The sequence below is a fragment of the Xiphias gladius genome, chromosome 12 (assembly GCF_016859285.1).
Source record: "Xiphias gladius isolate SHS-SW01 ecotype Sanya breed wild chromosome 12, ASM1685928v1, whole genome shotgun sequence".
NCBI lineage: Eukaryota > Metazoa > Chordata > Actinopteri > Istiophoriformes > Xiphiidae > Xiphias > Xiphias gladius.
In genome coordinates this window covers 9,616,255-9,640,000 of record NC_053411.1, presented here as the reverse complement: position 1 = coordinate 9,640,000, position 23,746 = coordinate 9,616,255, and the positions used below count along the sequence as shown (strand labels likewise).

The 23,746-nt window shown below is 39.9% G+C and overlaps 1 protein-coding gene across 6 annotated transcripts in view; it reads right to left on the bottom strand.

Annotated features, from left to right (window-relative positions):
• The window catches only part of LOC120797388 (adhesion G protein-coupled receptor L3-like), a 212,250-nt gene that overhangs the window by 38,449 nt on the left and 150,055 nt on the right, over nucleotides 1-23,746 (bottom strand). For 4 of the 6 annotated variants that reach the window (XM_040141016.1, XM_040141010.1, XM_040141013.1 and 1 more), the window contains 6 exons: nucleotides 23,419-23,604; nucleotides 21,231-21,269; nucleotides 10,644-10,827; nucleotides 5,456-5,578; nucleotides 2,982-3,187; nucleotides 354-530 (listed from right to left, as the gene is read on the bottom strand). In XM_040141016.1, coding sequence (XP_039996950.1) covers nucleotides 354-530; nucleotides 2,982-3,187; nucleotides 5,456-5,578; nucleotides 10,644-10,827; nucleotides 21,231-21,269; nucleotides 23,419-23,604 — 915 coding nt within the window. The remainder of the gene's footprint in view (nucleotides 1-353; nucleotides 531-2,981; nucleotides 3,188-5,455; nucleotides 5,579-10,643; nucleotides 10,828-21,230; nucleotides 21,270-23,418; nucleotides 23,605-23,746) is intronic. The other 2 variants (XM_040141014.1, XM_040141017.1) reach the window with 1 other exon arrangement.

Below are 23,746 nucleotides of genomic sequence, written 5' to 3'. Positions count from 1 at the left end.
ACTTATATATATATATATATATATATATATATATATATACATACACACACATTGTTCAAAAATGCCTGAACAGAATTGGCCTTTTATGTTAGTTTATAAGTGCTGTGAAGGTCAGAAAATATTTATATCTAAATTAGTCTAAAAAGTTAAATTAAACTAAAAAGCAAGGAAAATATACAACATATTGATAAACAGCAATGGAAGGGATGCATTCTGCCTAACAATGCTTTACACTATCTGATACTTACTTTTCTTGTCAACCAGTGGAATGGACTCTAAACCAAGATGGATCAATGCATTTTTGGGATAAATGGGTCCATTGAGAACCAAGAAAGGGAAAAGAGCTGGCCTACCTTGACATCAACATGAGCCATTAGGACAGCAAAATTGGTTAGATGGGTACAGGAGCATGTGGTGTGTGTCCTGTTGGTGCCCAGCAAACGGCAGTCCTGTGTCGACCAGTAACCAGTCATTGTTTTCTTGGAGTAACTCCAGAATGAACAGTTGGGGTTGAAGTTCTCCTCAGATTGCTGTTAGAGTGCAAAAATATACACACATCAAGGAGTAGAATCAGACACAAAGTGGAATTAATAAGAGAAAAACATGCAGTGTCCCATCACCAGGTGAAACACAGGGATCTGGAGGTAATCACACATTAGATTTGTCCATTGCTTCTTTCCTTTGTTTGTAGAATAAACATAGTCAAAACAGACTATATCTCGCCACCGCAATCCATATCCATTTTAAAGTGAATAACGGGTGGTTTAACTGTCATGCAGCATAAGGCAGCCCCATGCCTGTTTTTCGCTGTTTTTTTTGTTTTTTTAACGTTTCACTTTAACTTTCACTGAGTGAAAATGGACTGCCCCACTGTTTAATGGGCACCACGGCCCTAACAACGAGCATGCCTCCCTGCTATCTTACTTGCCGTTTTATAAAAGTCATCCACAACACTGAGGTTGGGTATCACACAAGCACAGCAAAACATAACTGCTGATAAATAGATACATCAACAGCCTTTCCCTCTTGAGCCCAATTTCTTTTGTAGCTTTGGAAACAAAGAAGAAAAAATACACTCACTATCCTTTCCTCAGTGACTCAGAGCTTCCAAGGTTAAATGTATCTGCTTTTTCACTATAAACACCATGAGGAGCTGGAGTTTTTCATAGTTTCACACTCACCCTAGGGTAATTAGTCTAATAAGGTTTATCCTCTGTGAATGTAAATTTGCCTCTAATAGAGTTTACCCTTCACACACCCAAACCCTGTGTAAAATATTCCACATCAAGGAGATAGGATGACCCTCTGTTCCATTAATGTCTTTAATTGGTCCCATTAAGTGGTGAGGCAAGGAAGCGAAACAATAACTAGAGGACACATCATCATCCTAGAAGACCAGTGATCCAAAACCTCATGGTTGAGAGAGGGACTTAACTGTGGGAAGCCCGAAAAATAGGAACCCCTGCTTAGTAACAGACTGAAGATAACTGAGGTTCATTCCAAGTTGACTCAACACGCCAGACAAATAATTAATAACTTTGATTTGGTCTAGAAGCCTATCATATACAGGACTTCACACATTCAATTTGCTCTAGTATATAATGGCTGCATTATTATGGCTAAAATGTTTCTCTCTCACTTGTGGCTATTAGGCAGTTATGGTTATCACTATTATTCATCAGTTGTTGATTCTTCGAGCCAAATATACATTACTGAAAAATTATGATTATAAAATACCCACAGAAATGAATTAGAAAATGATCTTGCCTTCCACCACAACCAACCCTGGGAAGCAGAGACCATTTAATCAGAGCGTTAACTTAACAACACGTCTGATTGGTTTACCAGAGAATATGGAGCTCTTGATTTGATGCACCAAAGCAAGCACTCTATGCAAAACGTCAATATTGCATCAAATCAAGTTTAATTAATTGCAGAAGCCACAAATGTAATCACGATTATTAGATGATTAATTGTATAGCCCTCTGTGTACACCAAATTTACTCTATATGTAAATGTCTGTATATTTATGGCCCTTTAATGTGATGAAATGACAATTGCAGTAGCAGCTCTCTTGGTGCACTCCAGTCTTATAAGTGGAAGAACCTACAGTGCAGAAAAAAACACTTTTCCAAAAGGGCACGTTTTTATTGAAATGACTTGAGCTCAGCAAGAAAAGGGTATAAAAGCGCTAGTGCCCCAACATTTGACCAACAGTAAAATTACTGAATCTACAGGCCAAATTACGAATTACACTTAATGCAGGTGAGTCACAGCAATAAGTACACTGACAATGCCCACTGACATTTTCCAGCCATTTAAATTTGACATCCATAAGCTATCGTCCTTTGACTCTCTCTATCCCTCTGTGCTCTGTGTTTTTCTGCCGTTGCTGCTTCCTTCCAGGTCCCTCCTACACATGAGACCCGCTGCAATTCTCTTATGGTTGTTCAACATCCCCGATAATCGCTGAAGGCGCTGTTCTTAGACAAAACAGGGATATTTGGAGGGTAGCAGAGTGTGGAGTAGATAATGGAGTCAAGAGGGAGAAGTCGCGACTCCCACAATGACTAAGCAGCCTCCAGTGAGGCTCAATAAGAATGATATTTGTTCAGGAGATCAGGCTGGTATTTGTTCAAACTAATAAATGACAACATGCATCCTCAGCATCACCTTGTGAGCAATTTTGCTTTCCACATTTTTTTCACACCTTTTCTTTGAGAATAAACCTTCCTCATTTTAATTTTTTTCTTTTTTTTTTTTGAGATGGGATTTGTACATCTTTGTTGTGCCTCAGGGATAGAGAAAATTGTGATGGAAGGTTTCTATCAAGAAAGTGCATGTGCAAGTGTGTTTTTTTTGGCGTTAAGGGAAAGTGAAAAAGACAAAAAGCACATTAAACGCAGAGGCAGTAACATCAAAGTAAAAATAAAACACGTTTCCACACAGAGATACATACACATACAGATGCAGAAAATTACCTGGAGATGTCTGATGGTAAAAATGACTGGGTCAGAGAGGTAGACTTTGTTAGAGTCCTTGTTGATGGCAGCCGTGATAACCGGTGAGTTGACAATAACGGAGTAATTGGTAGCCATGGCTTCACTGCCCAGCTTCATGCTGGCATTCTCCGTTGAAAGATAGACCCCGATGTGTTTGTACAGGACAAATGCTATCCGAATCTCACCTGCAAGAGAAGTGTTCAGTCTTTCACTAGTGACAACTTGAACAAAGAATACACTATAGGGCTAAAAGTTTGCTGACACCCGAACACTGCAGCTGTGCATATGTGATTGTTGAACACTTCATTTCAAAATAATGGGTATCAATATGCTGCTATAACAGCCTCCACTCTTTTAAGATTTTGGAAACTGGCTGCAGGTTGGCTACATTTTCTTCCATTCAGCCACAAGAACATTGGTAAGGTCAGCCACTGATGTGTGGGATAAGGCCTGGCTCGCAGTCAGAGATCCAGCTCATCCCCAAGGTGTCGGCCAGTCAAGTTCCTCCAAAGTCAACTTAAGGTGCTTTCACATAGTTGCCAGGATCACTGCCAACACTGTTTCCTGCTGGTTGGTGATGCTGAAAACTTTCTCAAGATAGAGGAGCTTTTTTTTGTTGAAATTCCCTAAATTACAGAGGTATACCTTTTCACCAACAATGAACTAACTTATCAATGAAGAGAAATAGTTTTGGTTTAACATCAGCTTCAAAGTGTGATTATCCAGTTTGGGACAATAAAAAATGCTTATGATATTAATTAGAAAATAATGAAAAATAACTTTCATGTTGCTAACCATTTTCTCTAACATATTTCAAGCTACAACTCTGTCTATTTAGTTGCTTATTGACATTATAGTAGGTAGTTGGAAGCAGCCTGTGGTGTATGATGCAGATTCAGAGAGGAATCAGAGGTAACCGATAGCCACAGCTGGGGAAATGTGTCCAGCTGGTGTCCATTTAAAATACAGAACCTCAGTATTGCTGGACAGCAGAAGCAGTGGCACCTGCAAGCACCTTTAGGAAACATTTTCTTTATGGACCTCCCTTTATGCATGGGGTCACTGTCATGTTGACACAGGAAAGGGTCTTCCCCAAGCTGTTGCCAAAAAGCTGGAAGCACTCTATTATCTAAAATATAACTGTATGTTGTAGGATTAAGATTCTGTTCAGTTGGAACTAGGAATCTAACCTAAACTAGGAAAAACAGCCCCAGACTAAAAGTACACATCTATTGTATGTGGACAGTGTCCACACACTTTTGGCCACACAGTGTAAAACTAACATAATGTGACAGGAATGTGTATGATGGTCCATTTGGGTATGTTTTTTTTCCTTCCATCTGTGTTCTATCAAGAAGCAAGAAGTCCAGGTTTATGCTATTTATATTGCCTACAAAACTGGACTGCTGAACTTCAGCAACACTAGAGAAATACTGGAAATGATAATGAAAAGAATACTGGAATCAATCCCTCAGTTGGAGCCTTGTTGACACAAGAATCAGAAACTTATACCCTAAAACTGTCAAAATTTGAAACCAGTATCAAGGCTGGCAAAATAGTTCCACGAGCAGTAAATGGGAGAAATCTTTCCTACATCAACAAACAGTTATTTTAATTTAGTATTCACAAAATGTGGTTACCACTCTTCAATTGGCATTGACAAAGGCGGGCATTTTTGTTGTTAATAATTTCCTCCTCTCTTTTTATCCTACACATCTCTCTTTCCCCTCCTGCCATCTCACTTTTGAGCACTGATATGAAAGAAGGTTCCCTCCCGCCGCTACTGGGATCACTCACTCAGATGAAAAGAAAATAATTTGGGTGCTGCAGCACTGGATGACAGGGAAATATCCACCACCCTGCTATAATGATCCGCCTGGGCACGGCTGGACTTGGACTTAGCCATCCAGCGGAGAGGCGCTGGGCTCAGCTTGAGTCGATTCTGATTTGCATGAGCTGATAATAAAGTCTGAAAATGGGGCTGCATTGCTCCTGAAGATAGCTATGTATTGTGTCTAAGTGCCTCATTTACAGTTTAGAGGCAGCACTTGAACTTAACTAATCCTACTGTCAGGGTCCTATTTGAAGACTGCAGAATGATCCCTGTGCTTTATATGCAGCCCAACAAAGGATTTGGGCAGCAATCGGAAAGTTATTCACAAGCATGTGTAATGAAATTCCTACAAAACCACTGCAGCCCCATTCAATGTCACATCCAGAAGTAGAAAAGAAAGAAAATAACAAAAAGAAATTTTGATTAATTAGAGAGGATCTTGTAAGCCAGATAATGATTCAAGTAATACATCAGGATTTCTATTATAGTCAAGTAGCAGTTTGTTTCTGTTTTATCACCAACCTGAATGATACAAGTGAAGCTATGCAAAGTGTACGATTACACTTCAAACCAACAATAGAGGACCAGTGAAAGCAGATTCAAAGGTTTGTCTACTCACCATTCCGTCCGTGCTGCTTTAGCGTGTTAGCAGAGAGGTGGATAGAGTTGCCTTGTCCTCCAGTTTGTGGAAACTTCAGATCAGGCAAATTCCCATCTGTGCTCATCCTTGCTACCTCCAGCTCTGCGCGCACACAGAACAAATCCCAGCAAGATAAAAATTTAGTCATCAATAATTTAGTTTTTTTATGATACACAAGCTAATAGACATAAAAAGTGCTGTAAACTGCACTGTCAAGAAACTGCAGAGGCAGAACAGTTTTCAATATGCAGCTGACGTCTTAAAAGAAATGTTCAACATTTTAGGATATACGCTTATTTGAAATCTTGCTGACAGTGCAAGACAAGTGAGAAGATTGATAACACTGCCATGTACTATAAATTACTTTTAAATACCATTCTCATCAATTTAAAAGTCTTTTCTGAAATCTCCAATAGATACAACTTGGCGCTAGATAACACCCTGCCTGAAAAAGCAAACATAGATGCATCATATCAGCCAAAGTCCATTATTCATAGTAATTAAATTTCATGGAAAAATGTATTCCACTGACCATACACAGCAGTTTTAAGTTATCTGATGATGCCAGTTCTCACAAGTCATAAAAACTGGATTATTTTCTATTTCTACCTTTGATCCCACACCACATGAACAAGGCTTTTATTGTCTAGTACAGTCAAAATATGTGAACTTTGGCATTAAAAAAAAAAAAGATCCTTTCAACATGCACAAATGTCAAAATCTAAGTGTAAAACTAAATGAACAATAAAACTAAACATAGATGCTTTGTACCTGACCTCTACATGACCCACTTGTCATCACTGCCACCAGGCAAAGACCTAGCAACCACATGAGACTGCAGCAAACTTCAAACACATCTCCAGCTACTTCAGTCATTCAAAAAGTCAGGTCCTGTAATAGCTGATTTTTATTAATCAGCGCATCTCTAACACGCACTAAATACAACACATCCTGCCTTGATTCACACCGCTTTGAAGGACTGCCTCGCTCTCAACTCTCAGTGTGCAGGGGATGTTAGTGTCTTGCTATATGCTTCTTAATCAAGTGATTATCAAGCGCTCAGGTGAAATGATTTTTTCTTAAACTGTAAAAAATAAAGGATGTCTTTGCCCTTCGAAAAATAAAAAGACGCCTTCATTTGCAGGGAATCTTTTTCTCGTGAAGAACAGAGAGAGCGAGAGATACGAGGAGGAGATAAAGACCAGCGAGGGAAGATGAGCTTGCGTCTGTGGCAGCTGTTGTGTCTGAAGCAAGCTCCTAATTTATGGTTCAAAGACTCTGGCATCATACGGCAGAGGAAAATGAGCTGATAGCAGCCTGGCTGAAATAAAAAGCTCATTCCATCAAAGTTATGATAGTGTGATACAATCCAGTTTAATAAAGCAGTTGAGCGTGCTCTAATCTCAAGTACTGGTGACCTGCATGAAGTCTAGGCATTCCTAAATGTCACATTAATTCCCACAGCACTAAGACGAATCCACGGATTCATTACAGTTTCTAGGGAGAAACACAGAAAAGGAAGTTGCACAAATGTCACATTCCAAAAGAAGAGTTGAAGTGTATGGAGTGATATCCAGGTTGTAGGTGTAAGTAAACAAGCTGCAAGTATTGCGGTGGCATCTCACTTGCAAATTCACATAGCGATGCTGTAGCTCATGCAGAGGGTGACACTTTTTAACCATTATTGTACCAGCTTTTGCAAATAAAAATGTCAAAGGGATTGTATAAAACCTGCTATATGCTGAAATGCAGTCATGGTAATGCTATTGACACAAAAGCTGTATGTAATCTAGAGGTTAAAAAAAACCTTTAAAGGAAGAGTTCAAAATTTTACAATTGGTTCCACTATTACATTATGTAATATCATCTTCAATAATTTCTCTGACAAGATTGGCAATATTAATGGAGCAAAGCTTTAGTTCAGACAGGGAACTGAAGCTTGCATTGGCTAACTGGCACCAGCTGTTTCATCCATCTTTCACAGTCACTGGCTCATTCATCAGTGTTCGGCTACCGGCTGACGAGTAAAGTTCAATCATATTTACACACTGTTTAAATCTAGCGCTTCCAACGCTATGCTGATACACTCATGCCAGCACCACTGCTGTTGCAGCCCCTATTCAACCTCCCAAAACTTCCATTCATGTGCTGTATTTTTGGTATTGTTTTAATTAAGATTTAATGTTCATGTATGTTTATCAAAGTTGGATTAGTTACTCCCACAAATTTCAGACCAGTGTTTTGAGACAAAATAATGTTCACATTCATATCGACTACCTTCACCTGTCCAACTATGAGCAGTCCAAATCTTTATTTTCATGGTCAGTGGAACTGCATTCACTTCTACTCTGGCACTACACCAATGGCAGTCATTTCTCGAGCAAAACACATAAAGTGTCTGCTTAGTCTGCAGCGGAGAATCTCAACTTGAAACACAATTTTGTCAAGCGCGAGAAACAGAAACTTCATTAAGCCTGATAAGCCATTCAGCTGATGTGTTAGTGGACTATGACACCGCTGACTTTGATAAAGGTTAGTGCCCACGGAAAGCTACAAAGGAGACCGCATTAAATCTTCCTTTTCCATCTGTTCTCATACCAAGGCTTCCCATACTTTCTCTTTACCCCCCCCCCCCAAAAAAACCCCTTTGTATTAACATTCTCTTGTGCTTTTGCAAGGGCCAGGGGGTTTTGGTATTACATTCCTATTCAACTTAGCTAAGACAATACCCCAGATAGATCACCATTCCCAGGATTCCAAGCCCGCCTTCAGAATAAGGGAAGCGTTTTTCTTCTCCCTTACTTATTCCCTTTCCTCTGTGTGGTTGTGTAAAAGAGCTTACGATGGGCTTTAGGGAATTTCTTTGATGCCATAGTAGTTGTTGGACCCAAAGGCTATACCTTCAAAGCCGGTTTAAATAACATGCTAATCGGCAGAAATCTGTTCATAAGATTATCATGCAGAGAGTGAAGTACCCTCTCGTGCAGACAAAGCCCTAGATGAGCACATGCACTGTGACGTGTAAACACAAACACAGACACAATGGGTGAGGAAAAGTCCTTTTTCTCTGAAAGCAAAGAAAATAGATCTCATTACCAGCTTAAATCTAAAATTGGAACAAGGCATTCTTACTGTTTAAGATTCACTTTAAGGCAAGGAAAGCGGCTCACATTCTCCCTCTGACACTGAGAGAATTTCACCAGGTGCAATGTGTATGAGCTACAGTATTCCCGAACACCCTTCACTTTATATGTAATTCAGTGTAAGAGATCAATAATTAGCTGCTGCAGTGATTATCAATGTTTAAATGGGCCTCCTTGTCCTCATTTAACCGCCCTGCCTGGCATGAGGGATTGTAGGAGCCAACTGGCTGAAAAAAATAAGCCAAGCAAACAGAGAGATAGGGCCTAGTAAACATGTCACCAGCACATAATTAACCAGGCTACCACCATGCGCTATAAAGTTGTGCAAGCATCGTCTCATTCCCCTCTCCAAACGAGCCCAGAATCTCCTTAATACCCAGATGAATTGTGTGCCAGATACAATAAAATCCATTTTATTAATTCTCCTTACGCTTGCTTCCTTTTAAGTCAGTAGACCTATATTTTAGGTTTCCATGGCAGCAGGAACTTGGGGAAAAAAAAAAATGTTCAGAGAAGAGGGCGATACATCATAACATTATTTTTTCTTAATTCCCCTTGCCCCAGTGGCCACCGTTTGCAAAAAAAGTTATTTTATTCCATCTTATTTTGTGCTTTTTAAATGATTCTCAATGCAAACTGCAGATTTAATAAATTCCACTTTTCAACAAACCATGTATCCAATTTTCAAAAGCCCCGCTAGGGAAAACAGTAATGACCGTAGTTCCATTATCTGTGTTGACTTGGTATTTATGCACTGAATAATGAGCAATGTTCCCCGATCTGCACAACTAGTGGTTGATTCCAGCTAATAATTGACATGAATATAAACACAATCATTTGAGATAATTGTCAATTTACAGCTAACTGCCATCAGCCATCAGCCATAAGCAGCCCTGCCTAACTTAACCTCCTGTGAGGCAGAAAACATTAATCCAGTGACCTTCACACTTTTTTCCACAGCCTCAAGTGCTCTGCCGTCAATATGGCAGCACCCTGGATCAATAGCAGTATGAAGAACTTCGTAACCCATGTAAAATGGACAAGACCAGTGAAGGGTGAAGCTCCAGAAAAACACCCCTGGAGAACGTTACAGGCCATACCAGACATTCAACTCTTTAAATTTAGCTTCAAATTCGTTTAATATCATAATTGGCTATGCCAAGTCTTCCAGCTGAGGTAATAATCTGTTTCCCAGCAGCTTGAAGAGAAATTAAGTATTTCTGTCCAAGCTTGTTTACTCATAGAAATGAAGACCACCAAATTAAAGTGTACATTTCTTCCTGACATTCAGTTTTTTTCTATTTACATCCTTGGCAAATAACATAGAAAATGCAGATAGTTGTTTTCCTTCATTCATTTGCTGCAAGGAGCTAATTTTGATGCGTCAGGCAACTACTGTTACTCATCACTTTCTACAAGGGCTTCAAAATAATGCATCCTAATATGAAGGCACTGGTAGGCCTTTATTTTAAAACTGGAAGTGCTGACTATTCAATTCCAGGTAGTTGTCTTACAAAAACATTGCATAGAAGAAGCTGAGTAAAGGTCAGGATAGCTACTCAAAAAACCAAAAAAAAATCAATGTTACCTATTACTATTATTAACAAGACAGAGGAGCTACATAATAAAAAATAAAAAAAGGTGAAGTGGTAAGGTGAAGAGCCACAGAAGCATGCAAGGACATCTTTTTGTCTAATTTTTCTATCTTATCACAGCACCAGTAATCCTGAAGCACCAACCCTGTTCGCTATATGTGTGTCTCCACTTATAGCTCAGAAGTTAATTCCCGCAGTTAAAACAACATGCTAACTTACTGTAAATAAGAATGATCCCAATGAATTTCATACAGCGATGAACCCTGATACAGATTTTTAAGTTTGGGAAAAAGACAGTATTGCTATTTCATGGGTACTCCGTGTCAGCAGAAAACCTAAGCTAGCAAAGGTTGGATCGGCATCTCATTAACAGTAAGTAACATTAGCATTTGAAGATATACAGTTAAAGTATCATAAGCAAATACTCACGGATGTTTTCAGTGTTCTCTTGCACTATGTCCGTCTTCAGCAGGTTGTCAGCGAGGACGAAGGCCCCTTGCTCCACTGTGTCCAGCAACATGGTGGCGGCCCTCAGCTGCTCGCCTGTGCTCAGCTCCCTCCACGCTGCCTGGGCCTGCGGTTGCAGCAAATTGTTGACCGTCTCCACCATGGCCTGGGGAGTCCAAATCACTGATTTAGTGAAAACAAGCTAAGCTGGCCTGGGACTGCATGGTGATTTGATAAATGGTTTGAGTGAAAGAAGATCAAAGAGAGTTCAGGACTGAAAAAACAAATCACACAATCCTGTGGGAGTGTGCAAGGAAGAAGCATGAAGAGTTTTTTTCCCCTCTCTTTTTCATTTGAATTGAAAATTCTATCAGCTTTCTACTGAGCAATTTCATGACCCTATTTCCAATTCATTTTCAAGTTATGCTTTTGGACGTGGATCGTCAACTAGGAGCAGCAACACCTGAATCTGTAATGACACTGGATATGTTTTTGGCTTGCTTTTGTTGCTGTTTCCTTTTATCTACAGGAAGAATTAATCATGTAAATATATCAGAGCCAGTGCTTACAAGACTAGAGGCCAATTCTTACATGACCTGAGGCTAGAGTCTTTAATTGGTGTAATAAATGTTCTTCCATGCAGACAATCCCAATACACAAAGGCACTACAAAAAATACCACCACATTTAGACATTCCAATGGATGTACCAGGTATTTGCTGGTAGCAGCTATCTGCAAGCATTCAGCTGCAATCTTTTCTGCATATTAATGCCGTTAGACAACTATTATGCCTTCTTTAATCTCCCCACAACAATGCAGACACTAGTAAGCAAGAAAGAAACAAGAATGTTTGCAAGACAAGATGAAAAATTAAGAGCCATTAAAGATTTAGAAATGCCAATGGCAAGATTTATGAACGGAATACTAATTGGTCAAGAAAAGCAATTCATTCCCAGTACCACAGTTCTGAAGAGCAAAATGAGCCTGACTGCCCTTAGAAGAAAAAGCTATTTCTACGTCACTACAGTACAGTAGGTGGTCAAGTGCATAACTATAATAAATAATAAAAAATTTGTTCAAATTTTAATACGTCTTTTGCACTTCTTCAAAAGTCACGTTACACATTTGTGACATCCTGAAGATGGAGGCTATGATGTATGGAAAAACAGGGGGTTTCATGCCACCGAACTTCTCTCTGAACTTCGCTTAGATCCCCCTTTTGAACAATGGATTATGAAAGGGAATAAGAGTCTTAGTGTGACTCCAAACAGCATGAGGATAAAGCCAAAAAGCAATAAGAGAAATCTTGTGCTCGAGTGTATCAAATGAATTCCTGATCATAAAAGAAAGGGGGAAAAAAAACTGGCGGTATAGTGACAAAGCATAAAAGAAATGGACCCCCCAGCTACCTGATAATGTTAAGTTTTATGTTTGTTTCAAATCACTGTGATAGCAAGGAGAGACGGAGGACTGACTGCATTCAATTCACTGGCGCTGGCTGAGAATTTCAAAATAGCACCAGCTGGCTTTTTGCTCATTCAAAACATACTCTGCACACATTGAGCCGCCCACACCCAGACACCACCACACACACACACACACACACACAAATACACACACACTGTGAGACACTGACGCAAGAGGGAACACACACCTCTGGCACCTACTAGTTTACAGAAACATACACAAACTTGCAGGCACATACACAAACCACAGGCCACGCACAGCAAAACAGCTACGCAAGGAACACACACAGGCATGGGCGGACTACCAACTTGGATGTAATTATTCATTATCTGCAGCCAATCTCCATTCAAACCTTTTGACATTCAGCTAGAGGTAGAGGTTGATTCGCTCTCAATTAAAGAGCTTTTTTTCTTCAGGCACTGATGTTTTTTTCTCTTTGTTCACAATTGCACGTTTTTTTTTTTTTTTTACTGCAGCACTTCTTAAAAAAACTGAAATAATGGTTCCTCAGGGAAAGGATTGATGGACCTGCAGAGGAGGCCGTATTGCTTTTTCACATGCAGAAGAGACAAGAGAAGCGATTGCATATTTGCTCCTTGATGAGGAGGGAATATGCATCGGATCTTTGATAAACAAGAGTGGATAAAAAAACCGGGGGCAGGGTCCATGGGGTAGGGTGTATCAAAACGGAATATTAGAATAAAGATCGGTTTTCTCACAGGCCCTTCAGGCATTTATAAAATCAACCTAAGAAAAGCAATAAAGCTGACATTTGCTCATTGTGCATCATTTGGACATGCAATAGATTATTAAATCACTGTGGTGGAAATTATTCATTACGGTTATTAATATGCGCATGGTATGCCAGTTTTGCTTCATTCAATCCAGAGAGTGAAATTATGACTTAAAGACTGTGGAGTATCGTCTCCATGTTGGAAGGCAGGTGACTCACAGTATGTTTTACTGATGAGAGAGTTACTTGAGTATACAAGCACCACACAAACAATGTAATGCAAAAAGTTTGTCCTTTAGTGTTCATAAACACATAAGGAGGCGCATCTCTGTTGAAAAAAATGTTTGTCAAGGCTATTTAAGAGACGGTCAAATTGTGTGATAGGAAATTCTGAAGCAAACCTGACCCTTGCGCAGGGACACTTACATTCCTCAATGACAAGACTGTACATTGAACAGGGCCGTTTTTATGCATTTACTCTGTAAAATAGTTTACCTACTGTTACAACCAATTTAGACCAGTAAAACAGCTTCCGTTAAAGGTCATATTAAATTAAAAAAATGCCTTTTCTGTGTTGTTACCTTTCCTGAGTGTTTTGTTCTTCTATCTATGTGTGAGAAACAGCGCTAAAGCTGTCACTGAAGACGATGATTTCATGTCCTTGATTTTTTTTCACTGGCACTTTTTTGATGGGTTTTTAATATTATTAAATGACTGTATTTTTAAAATCCCAGCTATGGCTCTGATGCCAAGTACATGTCAAAAATGTATATTTACATGTCTTTATATCAAAGCCTCAACTTCTTTTTCCTATGAAGTATCAAAATATTTTTTTGACAGATTTTGCACCCAAGGGCGTATGTGAAAAGTTTATCCAAAAAAAATGTCATCATAGATTTTGGATTGGTCCAGACAACTGCTCCTTTACAACCCAAGTATATTTTTGTCTATTTTCTCTCTATTCTCAAAATTACTCCTGCTGTCAAGCAGCCAGGTAGCTTAGCTTAGCATAAAGACTGGAAACAGGGGGAGGCAGCTAGTCTGACACGGTGCAAAATTAACCAATTCCGGCTACCAGCACCTTTAAAGCTCACTAATTAACATGTTACATCTTGTTTGTTTAATCTATTCAAAAATATATATTGGGCACAGTGACTTCTTGGAGGCAACCAAAATGTCAAACTATTCCTTTAAACTAAGATGGCAGTGAAAAGGTTATGGGTAGGCATGAAGTTTAAGGTTATGATTGGATGGTTGGTTAAACAATAACATAGGCTGAAAATGACATTTTTAAAGTAAAATAATGTCTTTAGATGGCCAGTGTATTCATACACCAACCAGACTTCCATGTTTTTTCCCTCCATGATGCTATTTTGATGCCCGAACCCTGCCTGTATGTATTTGTGTTTCCTCTATGTAATCCGTTCCCATAAGGGAAATCTTGTTTCTCCCAGAGCAGGCTAATTACATTTTGAAAATGTTGGGCTCATTCTACAAAATTTCATGAGATCAGTGTGAGAAGAACATAATTTCCAGCCTCAGCGGGAAAACACACAAGAATGGGAGAGAAGGGATGGGGTGCACCCAAGCAGCACACCACTACCATCATCACGCTCTGTGCAGTTGCGTCGCAGAGATGTGATGGTGGCTTGCTGCTATTTTACTGCTATTAGCACACTGCCACTCCATCTGTCAAATGTATCAGCTCACTCTGCTGCAAACTCTTACTTTATTTCTCAGTGCTGAAAGAGTGTTAAAAAAAAAAAGATATATCCTAGTTCCTGGTTAATGAGGAAATGCTAATTGTTAACTGGACTCGATGCTGGAATGTTCCAAAGCTGCAGTACACAGGCCATTTATACCATTGCAGAAGGAAGGAAGGGAGAGGTGGACATTAGTGTTCACTTGGCACGAGTCCAAGCCAACCAAGTGGCGTGTGTGCTTCTCTCTGTGTGCTGATTGATGAAATGAACTCTGGGTCTGGGAAATTGATTCTGGTCGAGGCTGATCTCCCTCTCTTCCCTTTCTGGCTTGTGTGCACTCAGCTCTCATCCCCTCATTCCTCCCTTGCTGCTCACCAGTTGGTTCCTCTCACTTGTTTTCTCTCACTAACATTGAAGGCTCATCTCAAAATGTGGGAAAAAAACATATCAAACAGGGTGGGATATCTTGTTCTCGCTTTCCTCTTCTATCTGACTGGATGTCTCGTGGTACAGGTGAAGCTGTTGCATCGTTTCTGCCTTTTTTGTGCCTATTTCATTTTACCTGCTAGTCAAATCATTTGTCTTCTTTGAGAATCTTTGTAAGGTTCTTCTTTCTTATTTCATGAAACCCTCTCTCTCTTTAGTAATCAAAAATTGAATCAAAATAACTTTAATGGTCTCTGCAGGGAAACTGATTTCTTACAACAGCTCAACACTCAGTTAGGAAAGAGGAAGTAAATAAGTGAAAAAAATTAAGGCAGAAAGGGGATAAATTGTATAATTCATGTTATATATATATATATATATATATATATATATATATATATATATATAATATGATTTACAGTATATAATATAATAATATATCTATATACTTGTATACCACAGCGTAGAAAGTGGCACTTTCCACCTCCAACTCATAAAACATCCACAGCATGGTGCCACAGATGTTGAAGGACCAGAGCCTCCGCAGGAAAAAAGAGCTGCCCTTCCTGTGGAGAGCCGCAGAGTTCCTGGTCCAGTCCAGTTTGCTGTCCAAGTGGACACCCAGGTATCTGTACTCCTGTACAATCTTTAACATCTCTACCATCTCTTCCCTACTGGAAAGAGGAGCAGCAGGAGTCCTAGATCTCGTGAAGTCCACTACCAGCTCCATTGTTTTGCTAATGTTGAGTTGCAGGTGGCTCAGCTCACATCAGTCCACAAAACTGTCCACCACCCTCTGGTACTCTGACACATCCTCCCCCATGATACATCCAATAAATGCAGAGCAATTGGAGCACTTCTGTGGGTGGCAGGTCTCTGTGTTGTACCTGAAGTCCAAGGTGTGCAGGGTAAAGAGAAAAGGGGAGTTCCAGTACTTCTCACCACTGTGTGTGATGCATAGTTATGAAGGCGCACATACGGAGGATGGTAAGGTAGTAGTCAATGATCCAGGACACCAGAGGAGCATCAACCTGCTTGGCAGTCATCTTCATCTCCAGCAGGGTAGCCTGAATGGTTTTAAAGGCACTGGAGAAATCAAGGAACATGATTTTGACCATGCCCCCTGGCCTGTCCAGATGAGTGTAGGCACGCTGGAGCAGATACATGATGGCGTAATCCACTTCAGCATCCAATTGGCCGGGCCTTCTTTACTACAGGAACCAGGAGGGATGTCCTCCAAAACACAGGGACCTTCTCCAGATGTAAACTGAGGTTAAAGAGGTTCTTGAGTATGACACACAGCTGGGCGGCGCAGGCCTTGAACACACTTGGGCTGACGCCGTCAGGACAAGCAGCCTTTGCTGGGTCTACTCAGCGCCTCGGTAGCACAAATGATCAGTGGGTTGGAGATGTAATTGTTTGCTATGTGGCTTTTGATCAAAGTGGTCAATGCGAGGCTGCATTTTGTATCTACTGAAAAAAAACGTTCAGCTCGTTGGCTCTGTTGACGTTCCCATCTACCATCTGTTTTCTGATCTCCTGCTGTTTTAATTTGCTGTTAATGGTGTTTGCTGTGAAAGCAAACTCAAAACTTCGTCCATGTTTATCTATTGTCTTGCTAAATTCAGTAAAATGTATGTTCAAAAACACAAACCCCATCAGATATTCTTTTCAAATTAAACTACCGTTTTTATTTACTAATTACTGCCAGTTGTTTCCATTTACTTAGTCTGTCAATATGTAAAGCTACCATCAATGAATCTCAACATTTCCTGCACAGGTGTTTCACATTAAAAGCCACCCAGCTCCTCAGAAGGCATAATTCCTCCTATTTTTACTAGGCTTTCAATTTGAAACATGATGTGCAGGAAGTGCCAAGTTTCGATCATGGTAACTTAACACTGGTTGAACAAAATTAGCATAGTTTTTTCTCTTTAGAAGGGAAGCTCGAAGAAGCATATTGGTAAGTATAACAAGACTATGTTGCACAGATGGGTTTAGTGTTGTGGAAATAATAATTAAAGGTGCATGTATGTTGTTTACATCGATGTTTGCAAGCTTTTGGTCCCTCCTCTTCCTTGCTTTAGATGTGGCATCATTACTTTTCTTGGCACGTCACTGCCGCCAACTGTCAATCACTGAAATAGTGTGCAGTGATCATGTGTGTCATGCCACCTTCATGTACACACAAGACAGCAAAACGAAAACCAGGATCCACTCAAAAAAGCCCATAAAAGCATTATTAGCTCCATAGTGTTAATACTGGTCAAATGTTTCACAGGGTACCTCTCAGAGTACAGCTAATTCCACCTTCTAATTTGTAGTTTGCTCTATGCACTATATGTGAATAAACCTAAATCTCATATAAAAAAAAAAAAACAATTAAAAAAACTTATTCTTGATGGCAAAAACAAATCCCTGAATGTTTTGAGAGTTCCTTCCAGTCTCCCCACTGTGAGCAGAAACAGCTTGCGCAGATTATTCAGGCAGAACTCTGCACTGCAGCCAGATGAGGAGGTCTTTGTTTATGAGGATGTGGTTATCTTCATCTTTCAACAAATTGACAACCAGTGAAATTTTATCATCTTGTTACATTCCTGAACGAGGAGCCTCCCTCCGTTTTGCCTGCTCTAAGGTCATCCTGCACTGTGACACTCCCACCGCTCATCTTTGCATGCAAAGGTGTAATTTTAATGAGGGGTTGGAGCTCAATATCCTCCCTGTATCCTCCAAATTCACACTCACTTGGCTTCTACTAAGGCATGAGATGTGACTTTGATCTTTTATGTGTTGAAGCAGGGGCATGCATGGCATAACTTACTGTAAATCCCACATCTCCAAGTTAAACCAAAATAAATGCCGGAGGAAGAAGCCATTTCAAAGCAAGCGTGTTTGACTTTAGCTTGGTACAACATGTATAGAAATAATCACAGTAATTGGATGACCATAATGTCACTGCCTATAAACACACTGCCATTTATATGACCCAAAGGCATGGGAGGAAGGCCGCCATTTTTATCATGTTTGTTCAAAATCAAAGGGCACAACAGAGAAAAAATTCCTGCAGGGAAACGCAGAACACAGGGAGTTGATCATTATATGCTTTGTAGCTTTATCAAGGCCAAACTCTGTTCAGAGGAATGAAATTGGCTGTGACATGTAGCAGACATCACTGTTTATTAACAACTGAAAAATATTCAGAAGTACTCATAATAAATCATTGTTTTATCTGCAAAAGATCAACTGAGGCAGGGAGACTGCTACAGGTTGAACTGTTTATGAATATGTAACTGAAACAGCAAATGAAGCTCTTTGTATTATAAAGTCCCTGATATCTTGACAAGATAAAGACATCCGTACCAGGTGAATTCGAATGTCATCTACCTGTTTACCACTTTAGCATGATGGAAGCCCTCAATCAAGATGAGAATCACTCCTCATCTCATTTAGAGACACATCACACATCAACCACAAGCCCTGTACTTTATTTTGGACTAGGACTCTCCTTCACCACAACCACATCTGCACTTACACAATCCAACTTTTCCCCAGGTACTGTCACATTCTGTTTTCAGCAAACTGCATGGGCTCCGAGCAGAGGGAGAGCAGAGGCAGGTGCACCTCTCATTTGCTTTGTATTCCTCTGCTAATCCCACTTACGTCAACAAGCAGGGCCCCGTCGGAGAAAACATTGCCCAATTTCCCTAATCAATGAAAGTCCCTCAAAGGCTAGTAGCACGTGGAGTTACTGCATGCATTTAACTACGGCCACAGATGTTCCTCCATTATTCTGGTTCATCAAGTGAAAGCACTTCACTGTTTGAATTTGAATTTGTCAACCCAGCGAGGGGACAGAACAGAGGACGAGGGTGCACAGCTGAGCAGTTGTGTATAGTCATGGATGGCAGTGCACAATACATCCTCAAATTATAACATGCGCCAAGGAAACATGAACCCAGATGCAGGTACAATAGCATACAGACACATGTAAATCAGAAGAGAGTATAAATTTGTGTTATTTCTCTTCTTAAGTCATGCTAGAGGCTAGTCTTGTTCAAATAAATGTTAATATTATTTTATATATATTGGCATAAACTATACCTTGTGATTTGCAGCCTGTCAGCACTTAAAATGATAAGGCTGGCCCTAGTCTATTTTTCTCTTCTTGTCAAAGTTCCAATGAAAAGACAAAAAACCAAAGATATTATTACATATCTCAACACTTTCCAAATTCCCCAAGCACACTTGTTCCTGCTAAAAACCTTTAAAAAGGGGTCACAAATATGTAGTTTCATTTCTTAAAAAGGTCCTTATTTCCTAAAACAGCTGGGGATTGTAGCTTTCAGAAAAAAAAGTAACTCCAAAAAGGAGTAAATAGTGCATTTGTTGGGACTTTTTTAACCGCAGAATAATACACTCTGTAAAGTTACAGCACTAGGATGGCATATGACCCAAAAGAAATTACAGTCATGTTCGCTGTAATGAAAGAATAGGACAGCGAGTGCAGCGGTGTGGCTCAATACTGGCTCTTTACCAGCCACAACAGAGTGGCTGATATCGTTTCCAACTTGTGACTGCGAGTGTGTCATCATGCCAAAATGTGGTCCTGGAGACACTTACTGTAGCGGGAACTACCACAGAGGTGGTTTTGAGTACTATATGTCTTTCTGTCTGTGGATCGGTCTTGTCACTGCGATATGGTCATTACCGTGCAAGATACAGTCCCTGAACTTTACAGATGTGTCTGATTTAAGGCCGGGTTCGAAGATGGATGTGGTCCAAGCAAGGGCACCGGAGGTAGGGGGGTTGGAAGTAGGGAAGTGGCCAATGCCCCCCCCCCCCAACTTTACACGGATCACTGTATCCCAGTTTCAATCATTCCTGTCCACTGCCATTAAGTTTCAGTTATATATATATAGGCATATTGAGGAAATCTGGCACAGTTCACTTGTTTAGCCAAACTCACTTCTCTCATGTTGTGTGTTCCATTGCACCATACACACCACTTTCTCATTCAAGTGAATAGGAAAGTGGTCACAGACTTTGGACCCCATTGTATATCAGGCTTTAGCTACAATTGGGTGTGTATGTATGTGTATGTGTGTGTGTGTGTGTATATATATATATATATATATATATATATATATATATATATATGATATACCACACACCTGCACACTAACCATATACACACATAGAGTGGGGTCCAAAAGTCTGAGTCTCAGACTGCACATTCCACCTGGATGTCATTTGCATAATCACATGACTATACATAATGAAGTGCCTTCTGACTTGCCCCAGAGGAATCAGGACAAAATACATGTTGCTTTACATGAGTGCTGTAGAGCATACATATAAAACAACATCTGGCTCTAATGTGCAGCTTTATTGGAGCCATCTGTATGGAAGACAGGGATGTCAACTTCTCACATACTTCTCTTGTCATGCTAGAAATGATTCTATGATTCTGATGGCAGCTTAAATGTCACCCTAGGGATAACAAAGTCACTCAGTAGCCCGAGAAATAGCTGAGTGAATTGATAGAGACCCTCCTAAATTGGGACACAAATGTATTATGCATTAGGGAGAATCATAACATGCCATGACTTTGGCTGACTTAGTAGTTAGAAGTTGACTTTCTGGTAAAATGAGGTCACTTCTGTTGGCTCTTAAGCTTTTGCTGAGAAATGTAGAAGTATGTTACATGCTTGAGAGCTTTATTTTTGACTGATGCTATCCACTTATGTGGGTTATTTCAGTGGAAAGCAGTTCTGATGTGATAGTTTTGGGGCGTTTTTTGAAGTGACTGAGACACTTGAGAAATCCACAATGGATATGTGGCGTCTTAAAATATAAAAACTCTTAGCCTCATGCTCAGACCAAACATATTAGACAAGGAAGATCATGACAACTCCATGCAGGGGAAAACGATGATATATGACTCATGAATTGGTAGGTTGGAGGCACTGATGGCACTTGCTTGGATGCAATGTAATTGATATGACACTAATGAAATCTGACCCTTTGATATAACATTAGCATTACCAGAAACACAGTATATGGTACAGACGTACTGACTTTGATACTGTGGCTTTGTGTTTTCATAGCTAGGTGTTTTTAGCTAGGTATTTGCACTTCAAACGGTCAAATTTCAAATTATATGGTAAAAACGAAAGTGACAGCAAAGTTGCCATAATGAGGGGATGGAAAGTAGTTATTAGGAAAATTTGGTCCAAATACCTGAACATAAAACCGGCAAGAGCGCTCTCTTTTCTGCAGCTGTAACCCAAAGAAAATGCAAGAGTTAGCAAAAGGTCAACAGCTCAAACAAATCCACTTAAAATACATTTCTGGTTGAAATACAGATTACGAGAAAAAAATAATTTACTTTATGATTGAAAGTCAAATGCTCACTTTACATAAATTGTGTGAAAAGTAGTATATACGTTAATTATACACTATCTTGGAAAAACAGGAGAGACTCTACTGTCAATTAGAACTGAAATGAAACATACAAGACGAGTGGGAATACGCCTGTGACACTCTTAAACGTCATTTCGTTTTATTTAAGTTTTACTTTTCACTTGAGAAATTTTGGTGAGAGCTCTGGAGAGCAATTTGTCCATTAAACCCTCTGTCACCACTGATGGAGCGATAATGCTAGCAACAATTTAGCATATCTGAAAAATTACAGAAAGGCTCAAAGAAGTGCTGTCAGCACTGCATGGAGAGTAAACAATTTTAACTGAGTTCTGATTCAAACAGTGCAGCCAACAGAGCTACGGTGTGGCTTAACAGCTAGGTCTTGGTACCATTATAAATCCCATGCAGATTAGCTCTTAAAAGAACCGTTTCCCCAAAAAGGAGCCTCTTGCTCTACATCACAGCCCACTCCTCTGGAAATGGTCCCGTCCGTGCCGTTAGCCAGCTACCCTTTGATCATGAAAATGACACTGATCTCGCCGTTTGCCAGCTCAATCCTTTCATTGTCTGCTGGCAGAGAGCATGTGCTTCGCTATCAAAAAAAATAATCTTTAATTCGCTTAGCTCTTTGCAGATTGTGTCAAAATGATTGAAGTCGGGAGGTAAACATCAGCCACTGCCAGAGCAGAGAGGAAGATTTTTGTGGGCTCCGTTGCTTTTTGGGGGAGATCTCTCCCTTGCAAAAGAAGTCAAACACAAGAGAAAGCTGTAGGGACATTTTTTTCCATAGATGTATCATACCAAAAGAATGGAATGTATATGAGTGGACAAAGAATTATAAATCTAAGGCAAACCCATGACCTCTTGAATAAATCATCCTGGTTTTGGAGGCTGTTTTACTCCCCTCAGCCCAGCGTTTTGTTTTTTTTCTTCTTTATAACATTTCCTGATTTTTACAAGAGAAACTTAAGACCACAACAGCAATCTCGTCCACAGCAGTTCCTCTACTTTGAATGCTGGGTTTTATGAGAAACCTTTTTTTTTTCAAGAGGTATTATAAACTTTAGTTGCTCCTCAGTGTGAATTTACTCGTCACGGTCCCTTCCAAGGCCTTTTGGCTATCTTTACTGCCTCCCCTCTCCATTGGAGAAAACTGGCACTAAAATCTCAATGGGGGCATCTGTGTCTGTTGTGGCAATGAAAAAAAAATGGTCCTGAAAAAGCTATCTGAGAACAGGTGTTCAGGCCCTTCTACAAGTGAAGCTGCTCCAGCAAATTAACGACTGACACTTTCACTGAATTTCACTGATGTTTGCTTTTCTGTTGGCTGCTCAGCAGACAGAAAGTATTATTTTAGCTTACTTCCCCTGACTGTGCTCTGCTGTGAATTGGGAAATAAATGCATTAGCTTCAGGTTCAGCAAAAATGAAAAACACTGCACTCCCACAGCTTAGATGATCAAGCCCACTGAAAACTTAGCCTGTCCTATTAGTGAAAGTCAAGTGGTACAAATATAGTGCTTTTGACGAACACAACATATGGATAATATCTTTTAAACTACAAGAAAGTAAACTGATAGCATAAGACATGATACTAGAGTGAGATGTGAAAGTGAAGGTCTGTTTTTAGTATGCAGCAGTGCACGGGAAATTGGTGGTTATCATTTTACCTGACAGCACAGGGCCAAATAGCAGATCATTGAAACAATACCTACTTTCAGGTTTGACCTGATTTAATTCTTGTAGTAGGCAGGCCTCCATTTTGGAAATTCATAAAGGCTTCAAAGTCAGAAAACTGGCACTATTGAGTAAAACTCTTCGCTTAAATTTCTGCCTTTTGAGTCTGTTCCTTTATAAATGTTGATCTGAACAGTGTGGACAAGAAGAGGGATAGGTCACCATTCCTGCAGGCTATGTTTACCCAGCCTTTTAGCTAGTCAGAGTATTCTTTTAAAGTGGATGAAAGGCAGGTTTGATATTTCTTACAAAACAGTTTCTCTCAATACCTTGTTGAGGCTACGGGCCGCGCTATCTTTGCCGCCTGGTGTGAGGTTCCTCAGCTGCACGTCAAGGAGATCCACCAGCTGAACCATGGCCTTAACTGTGTAGGTGATGTCCCCTGCCTGAAGATTACTCTTAGTTTGCTCCGCCAACTCCCTGGCAATGACTGCAGCTGTCTCCCCAGCTCTTAGCTGTAAAAGAAAAAACAAAAAAAACAACATTCAGATTCATTACTCTATAGCTGAACAAAAACCCAAAACAAGCCTTGTATCATTTTTTTTTTTTTACTGTAGAATGCCCTTACCTTATTAATCACAGCCTACACACTGGAAA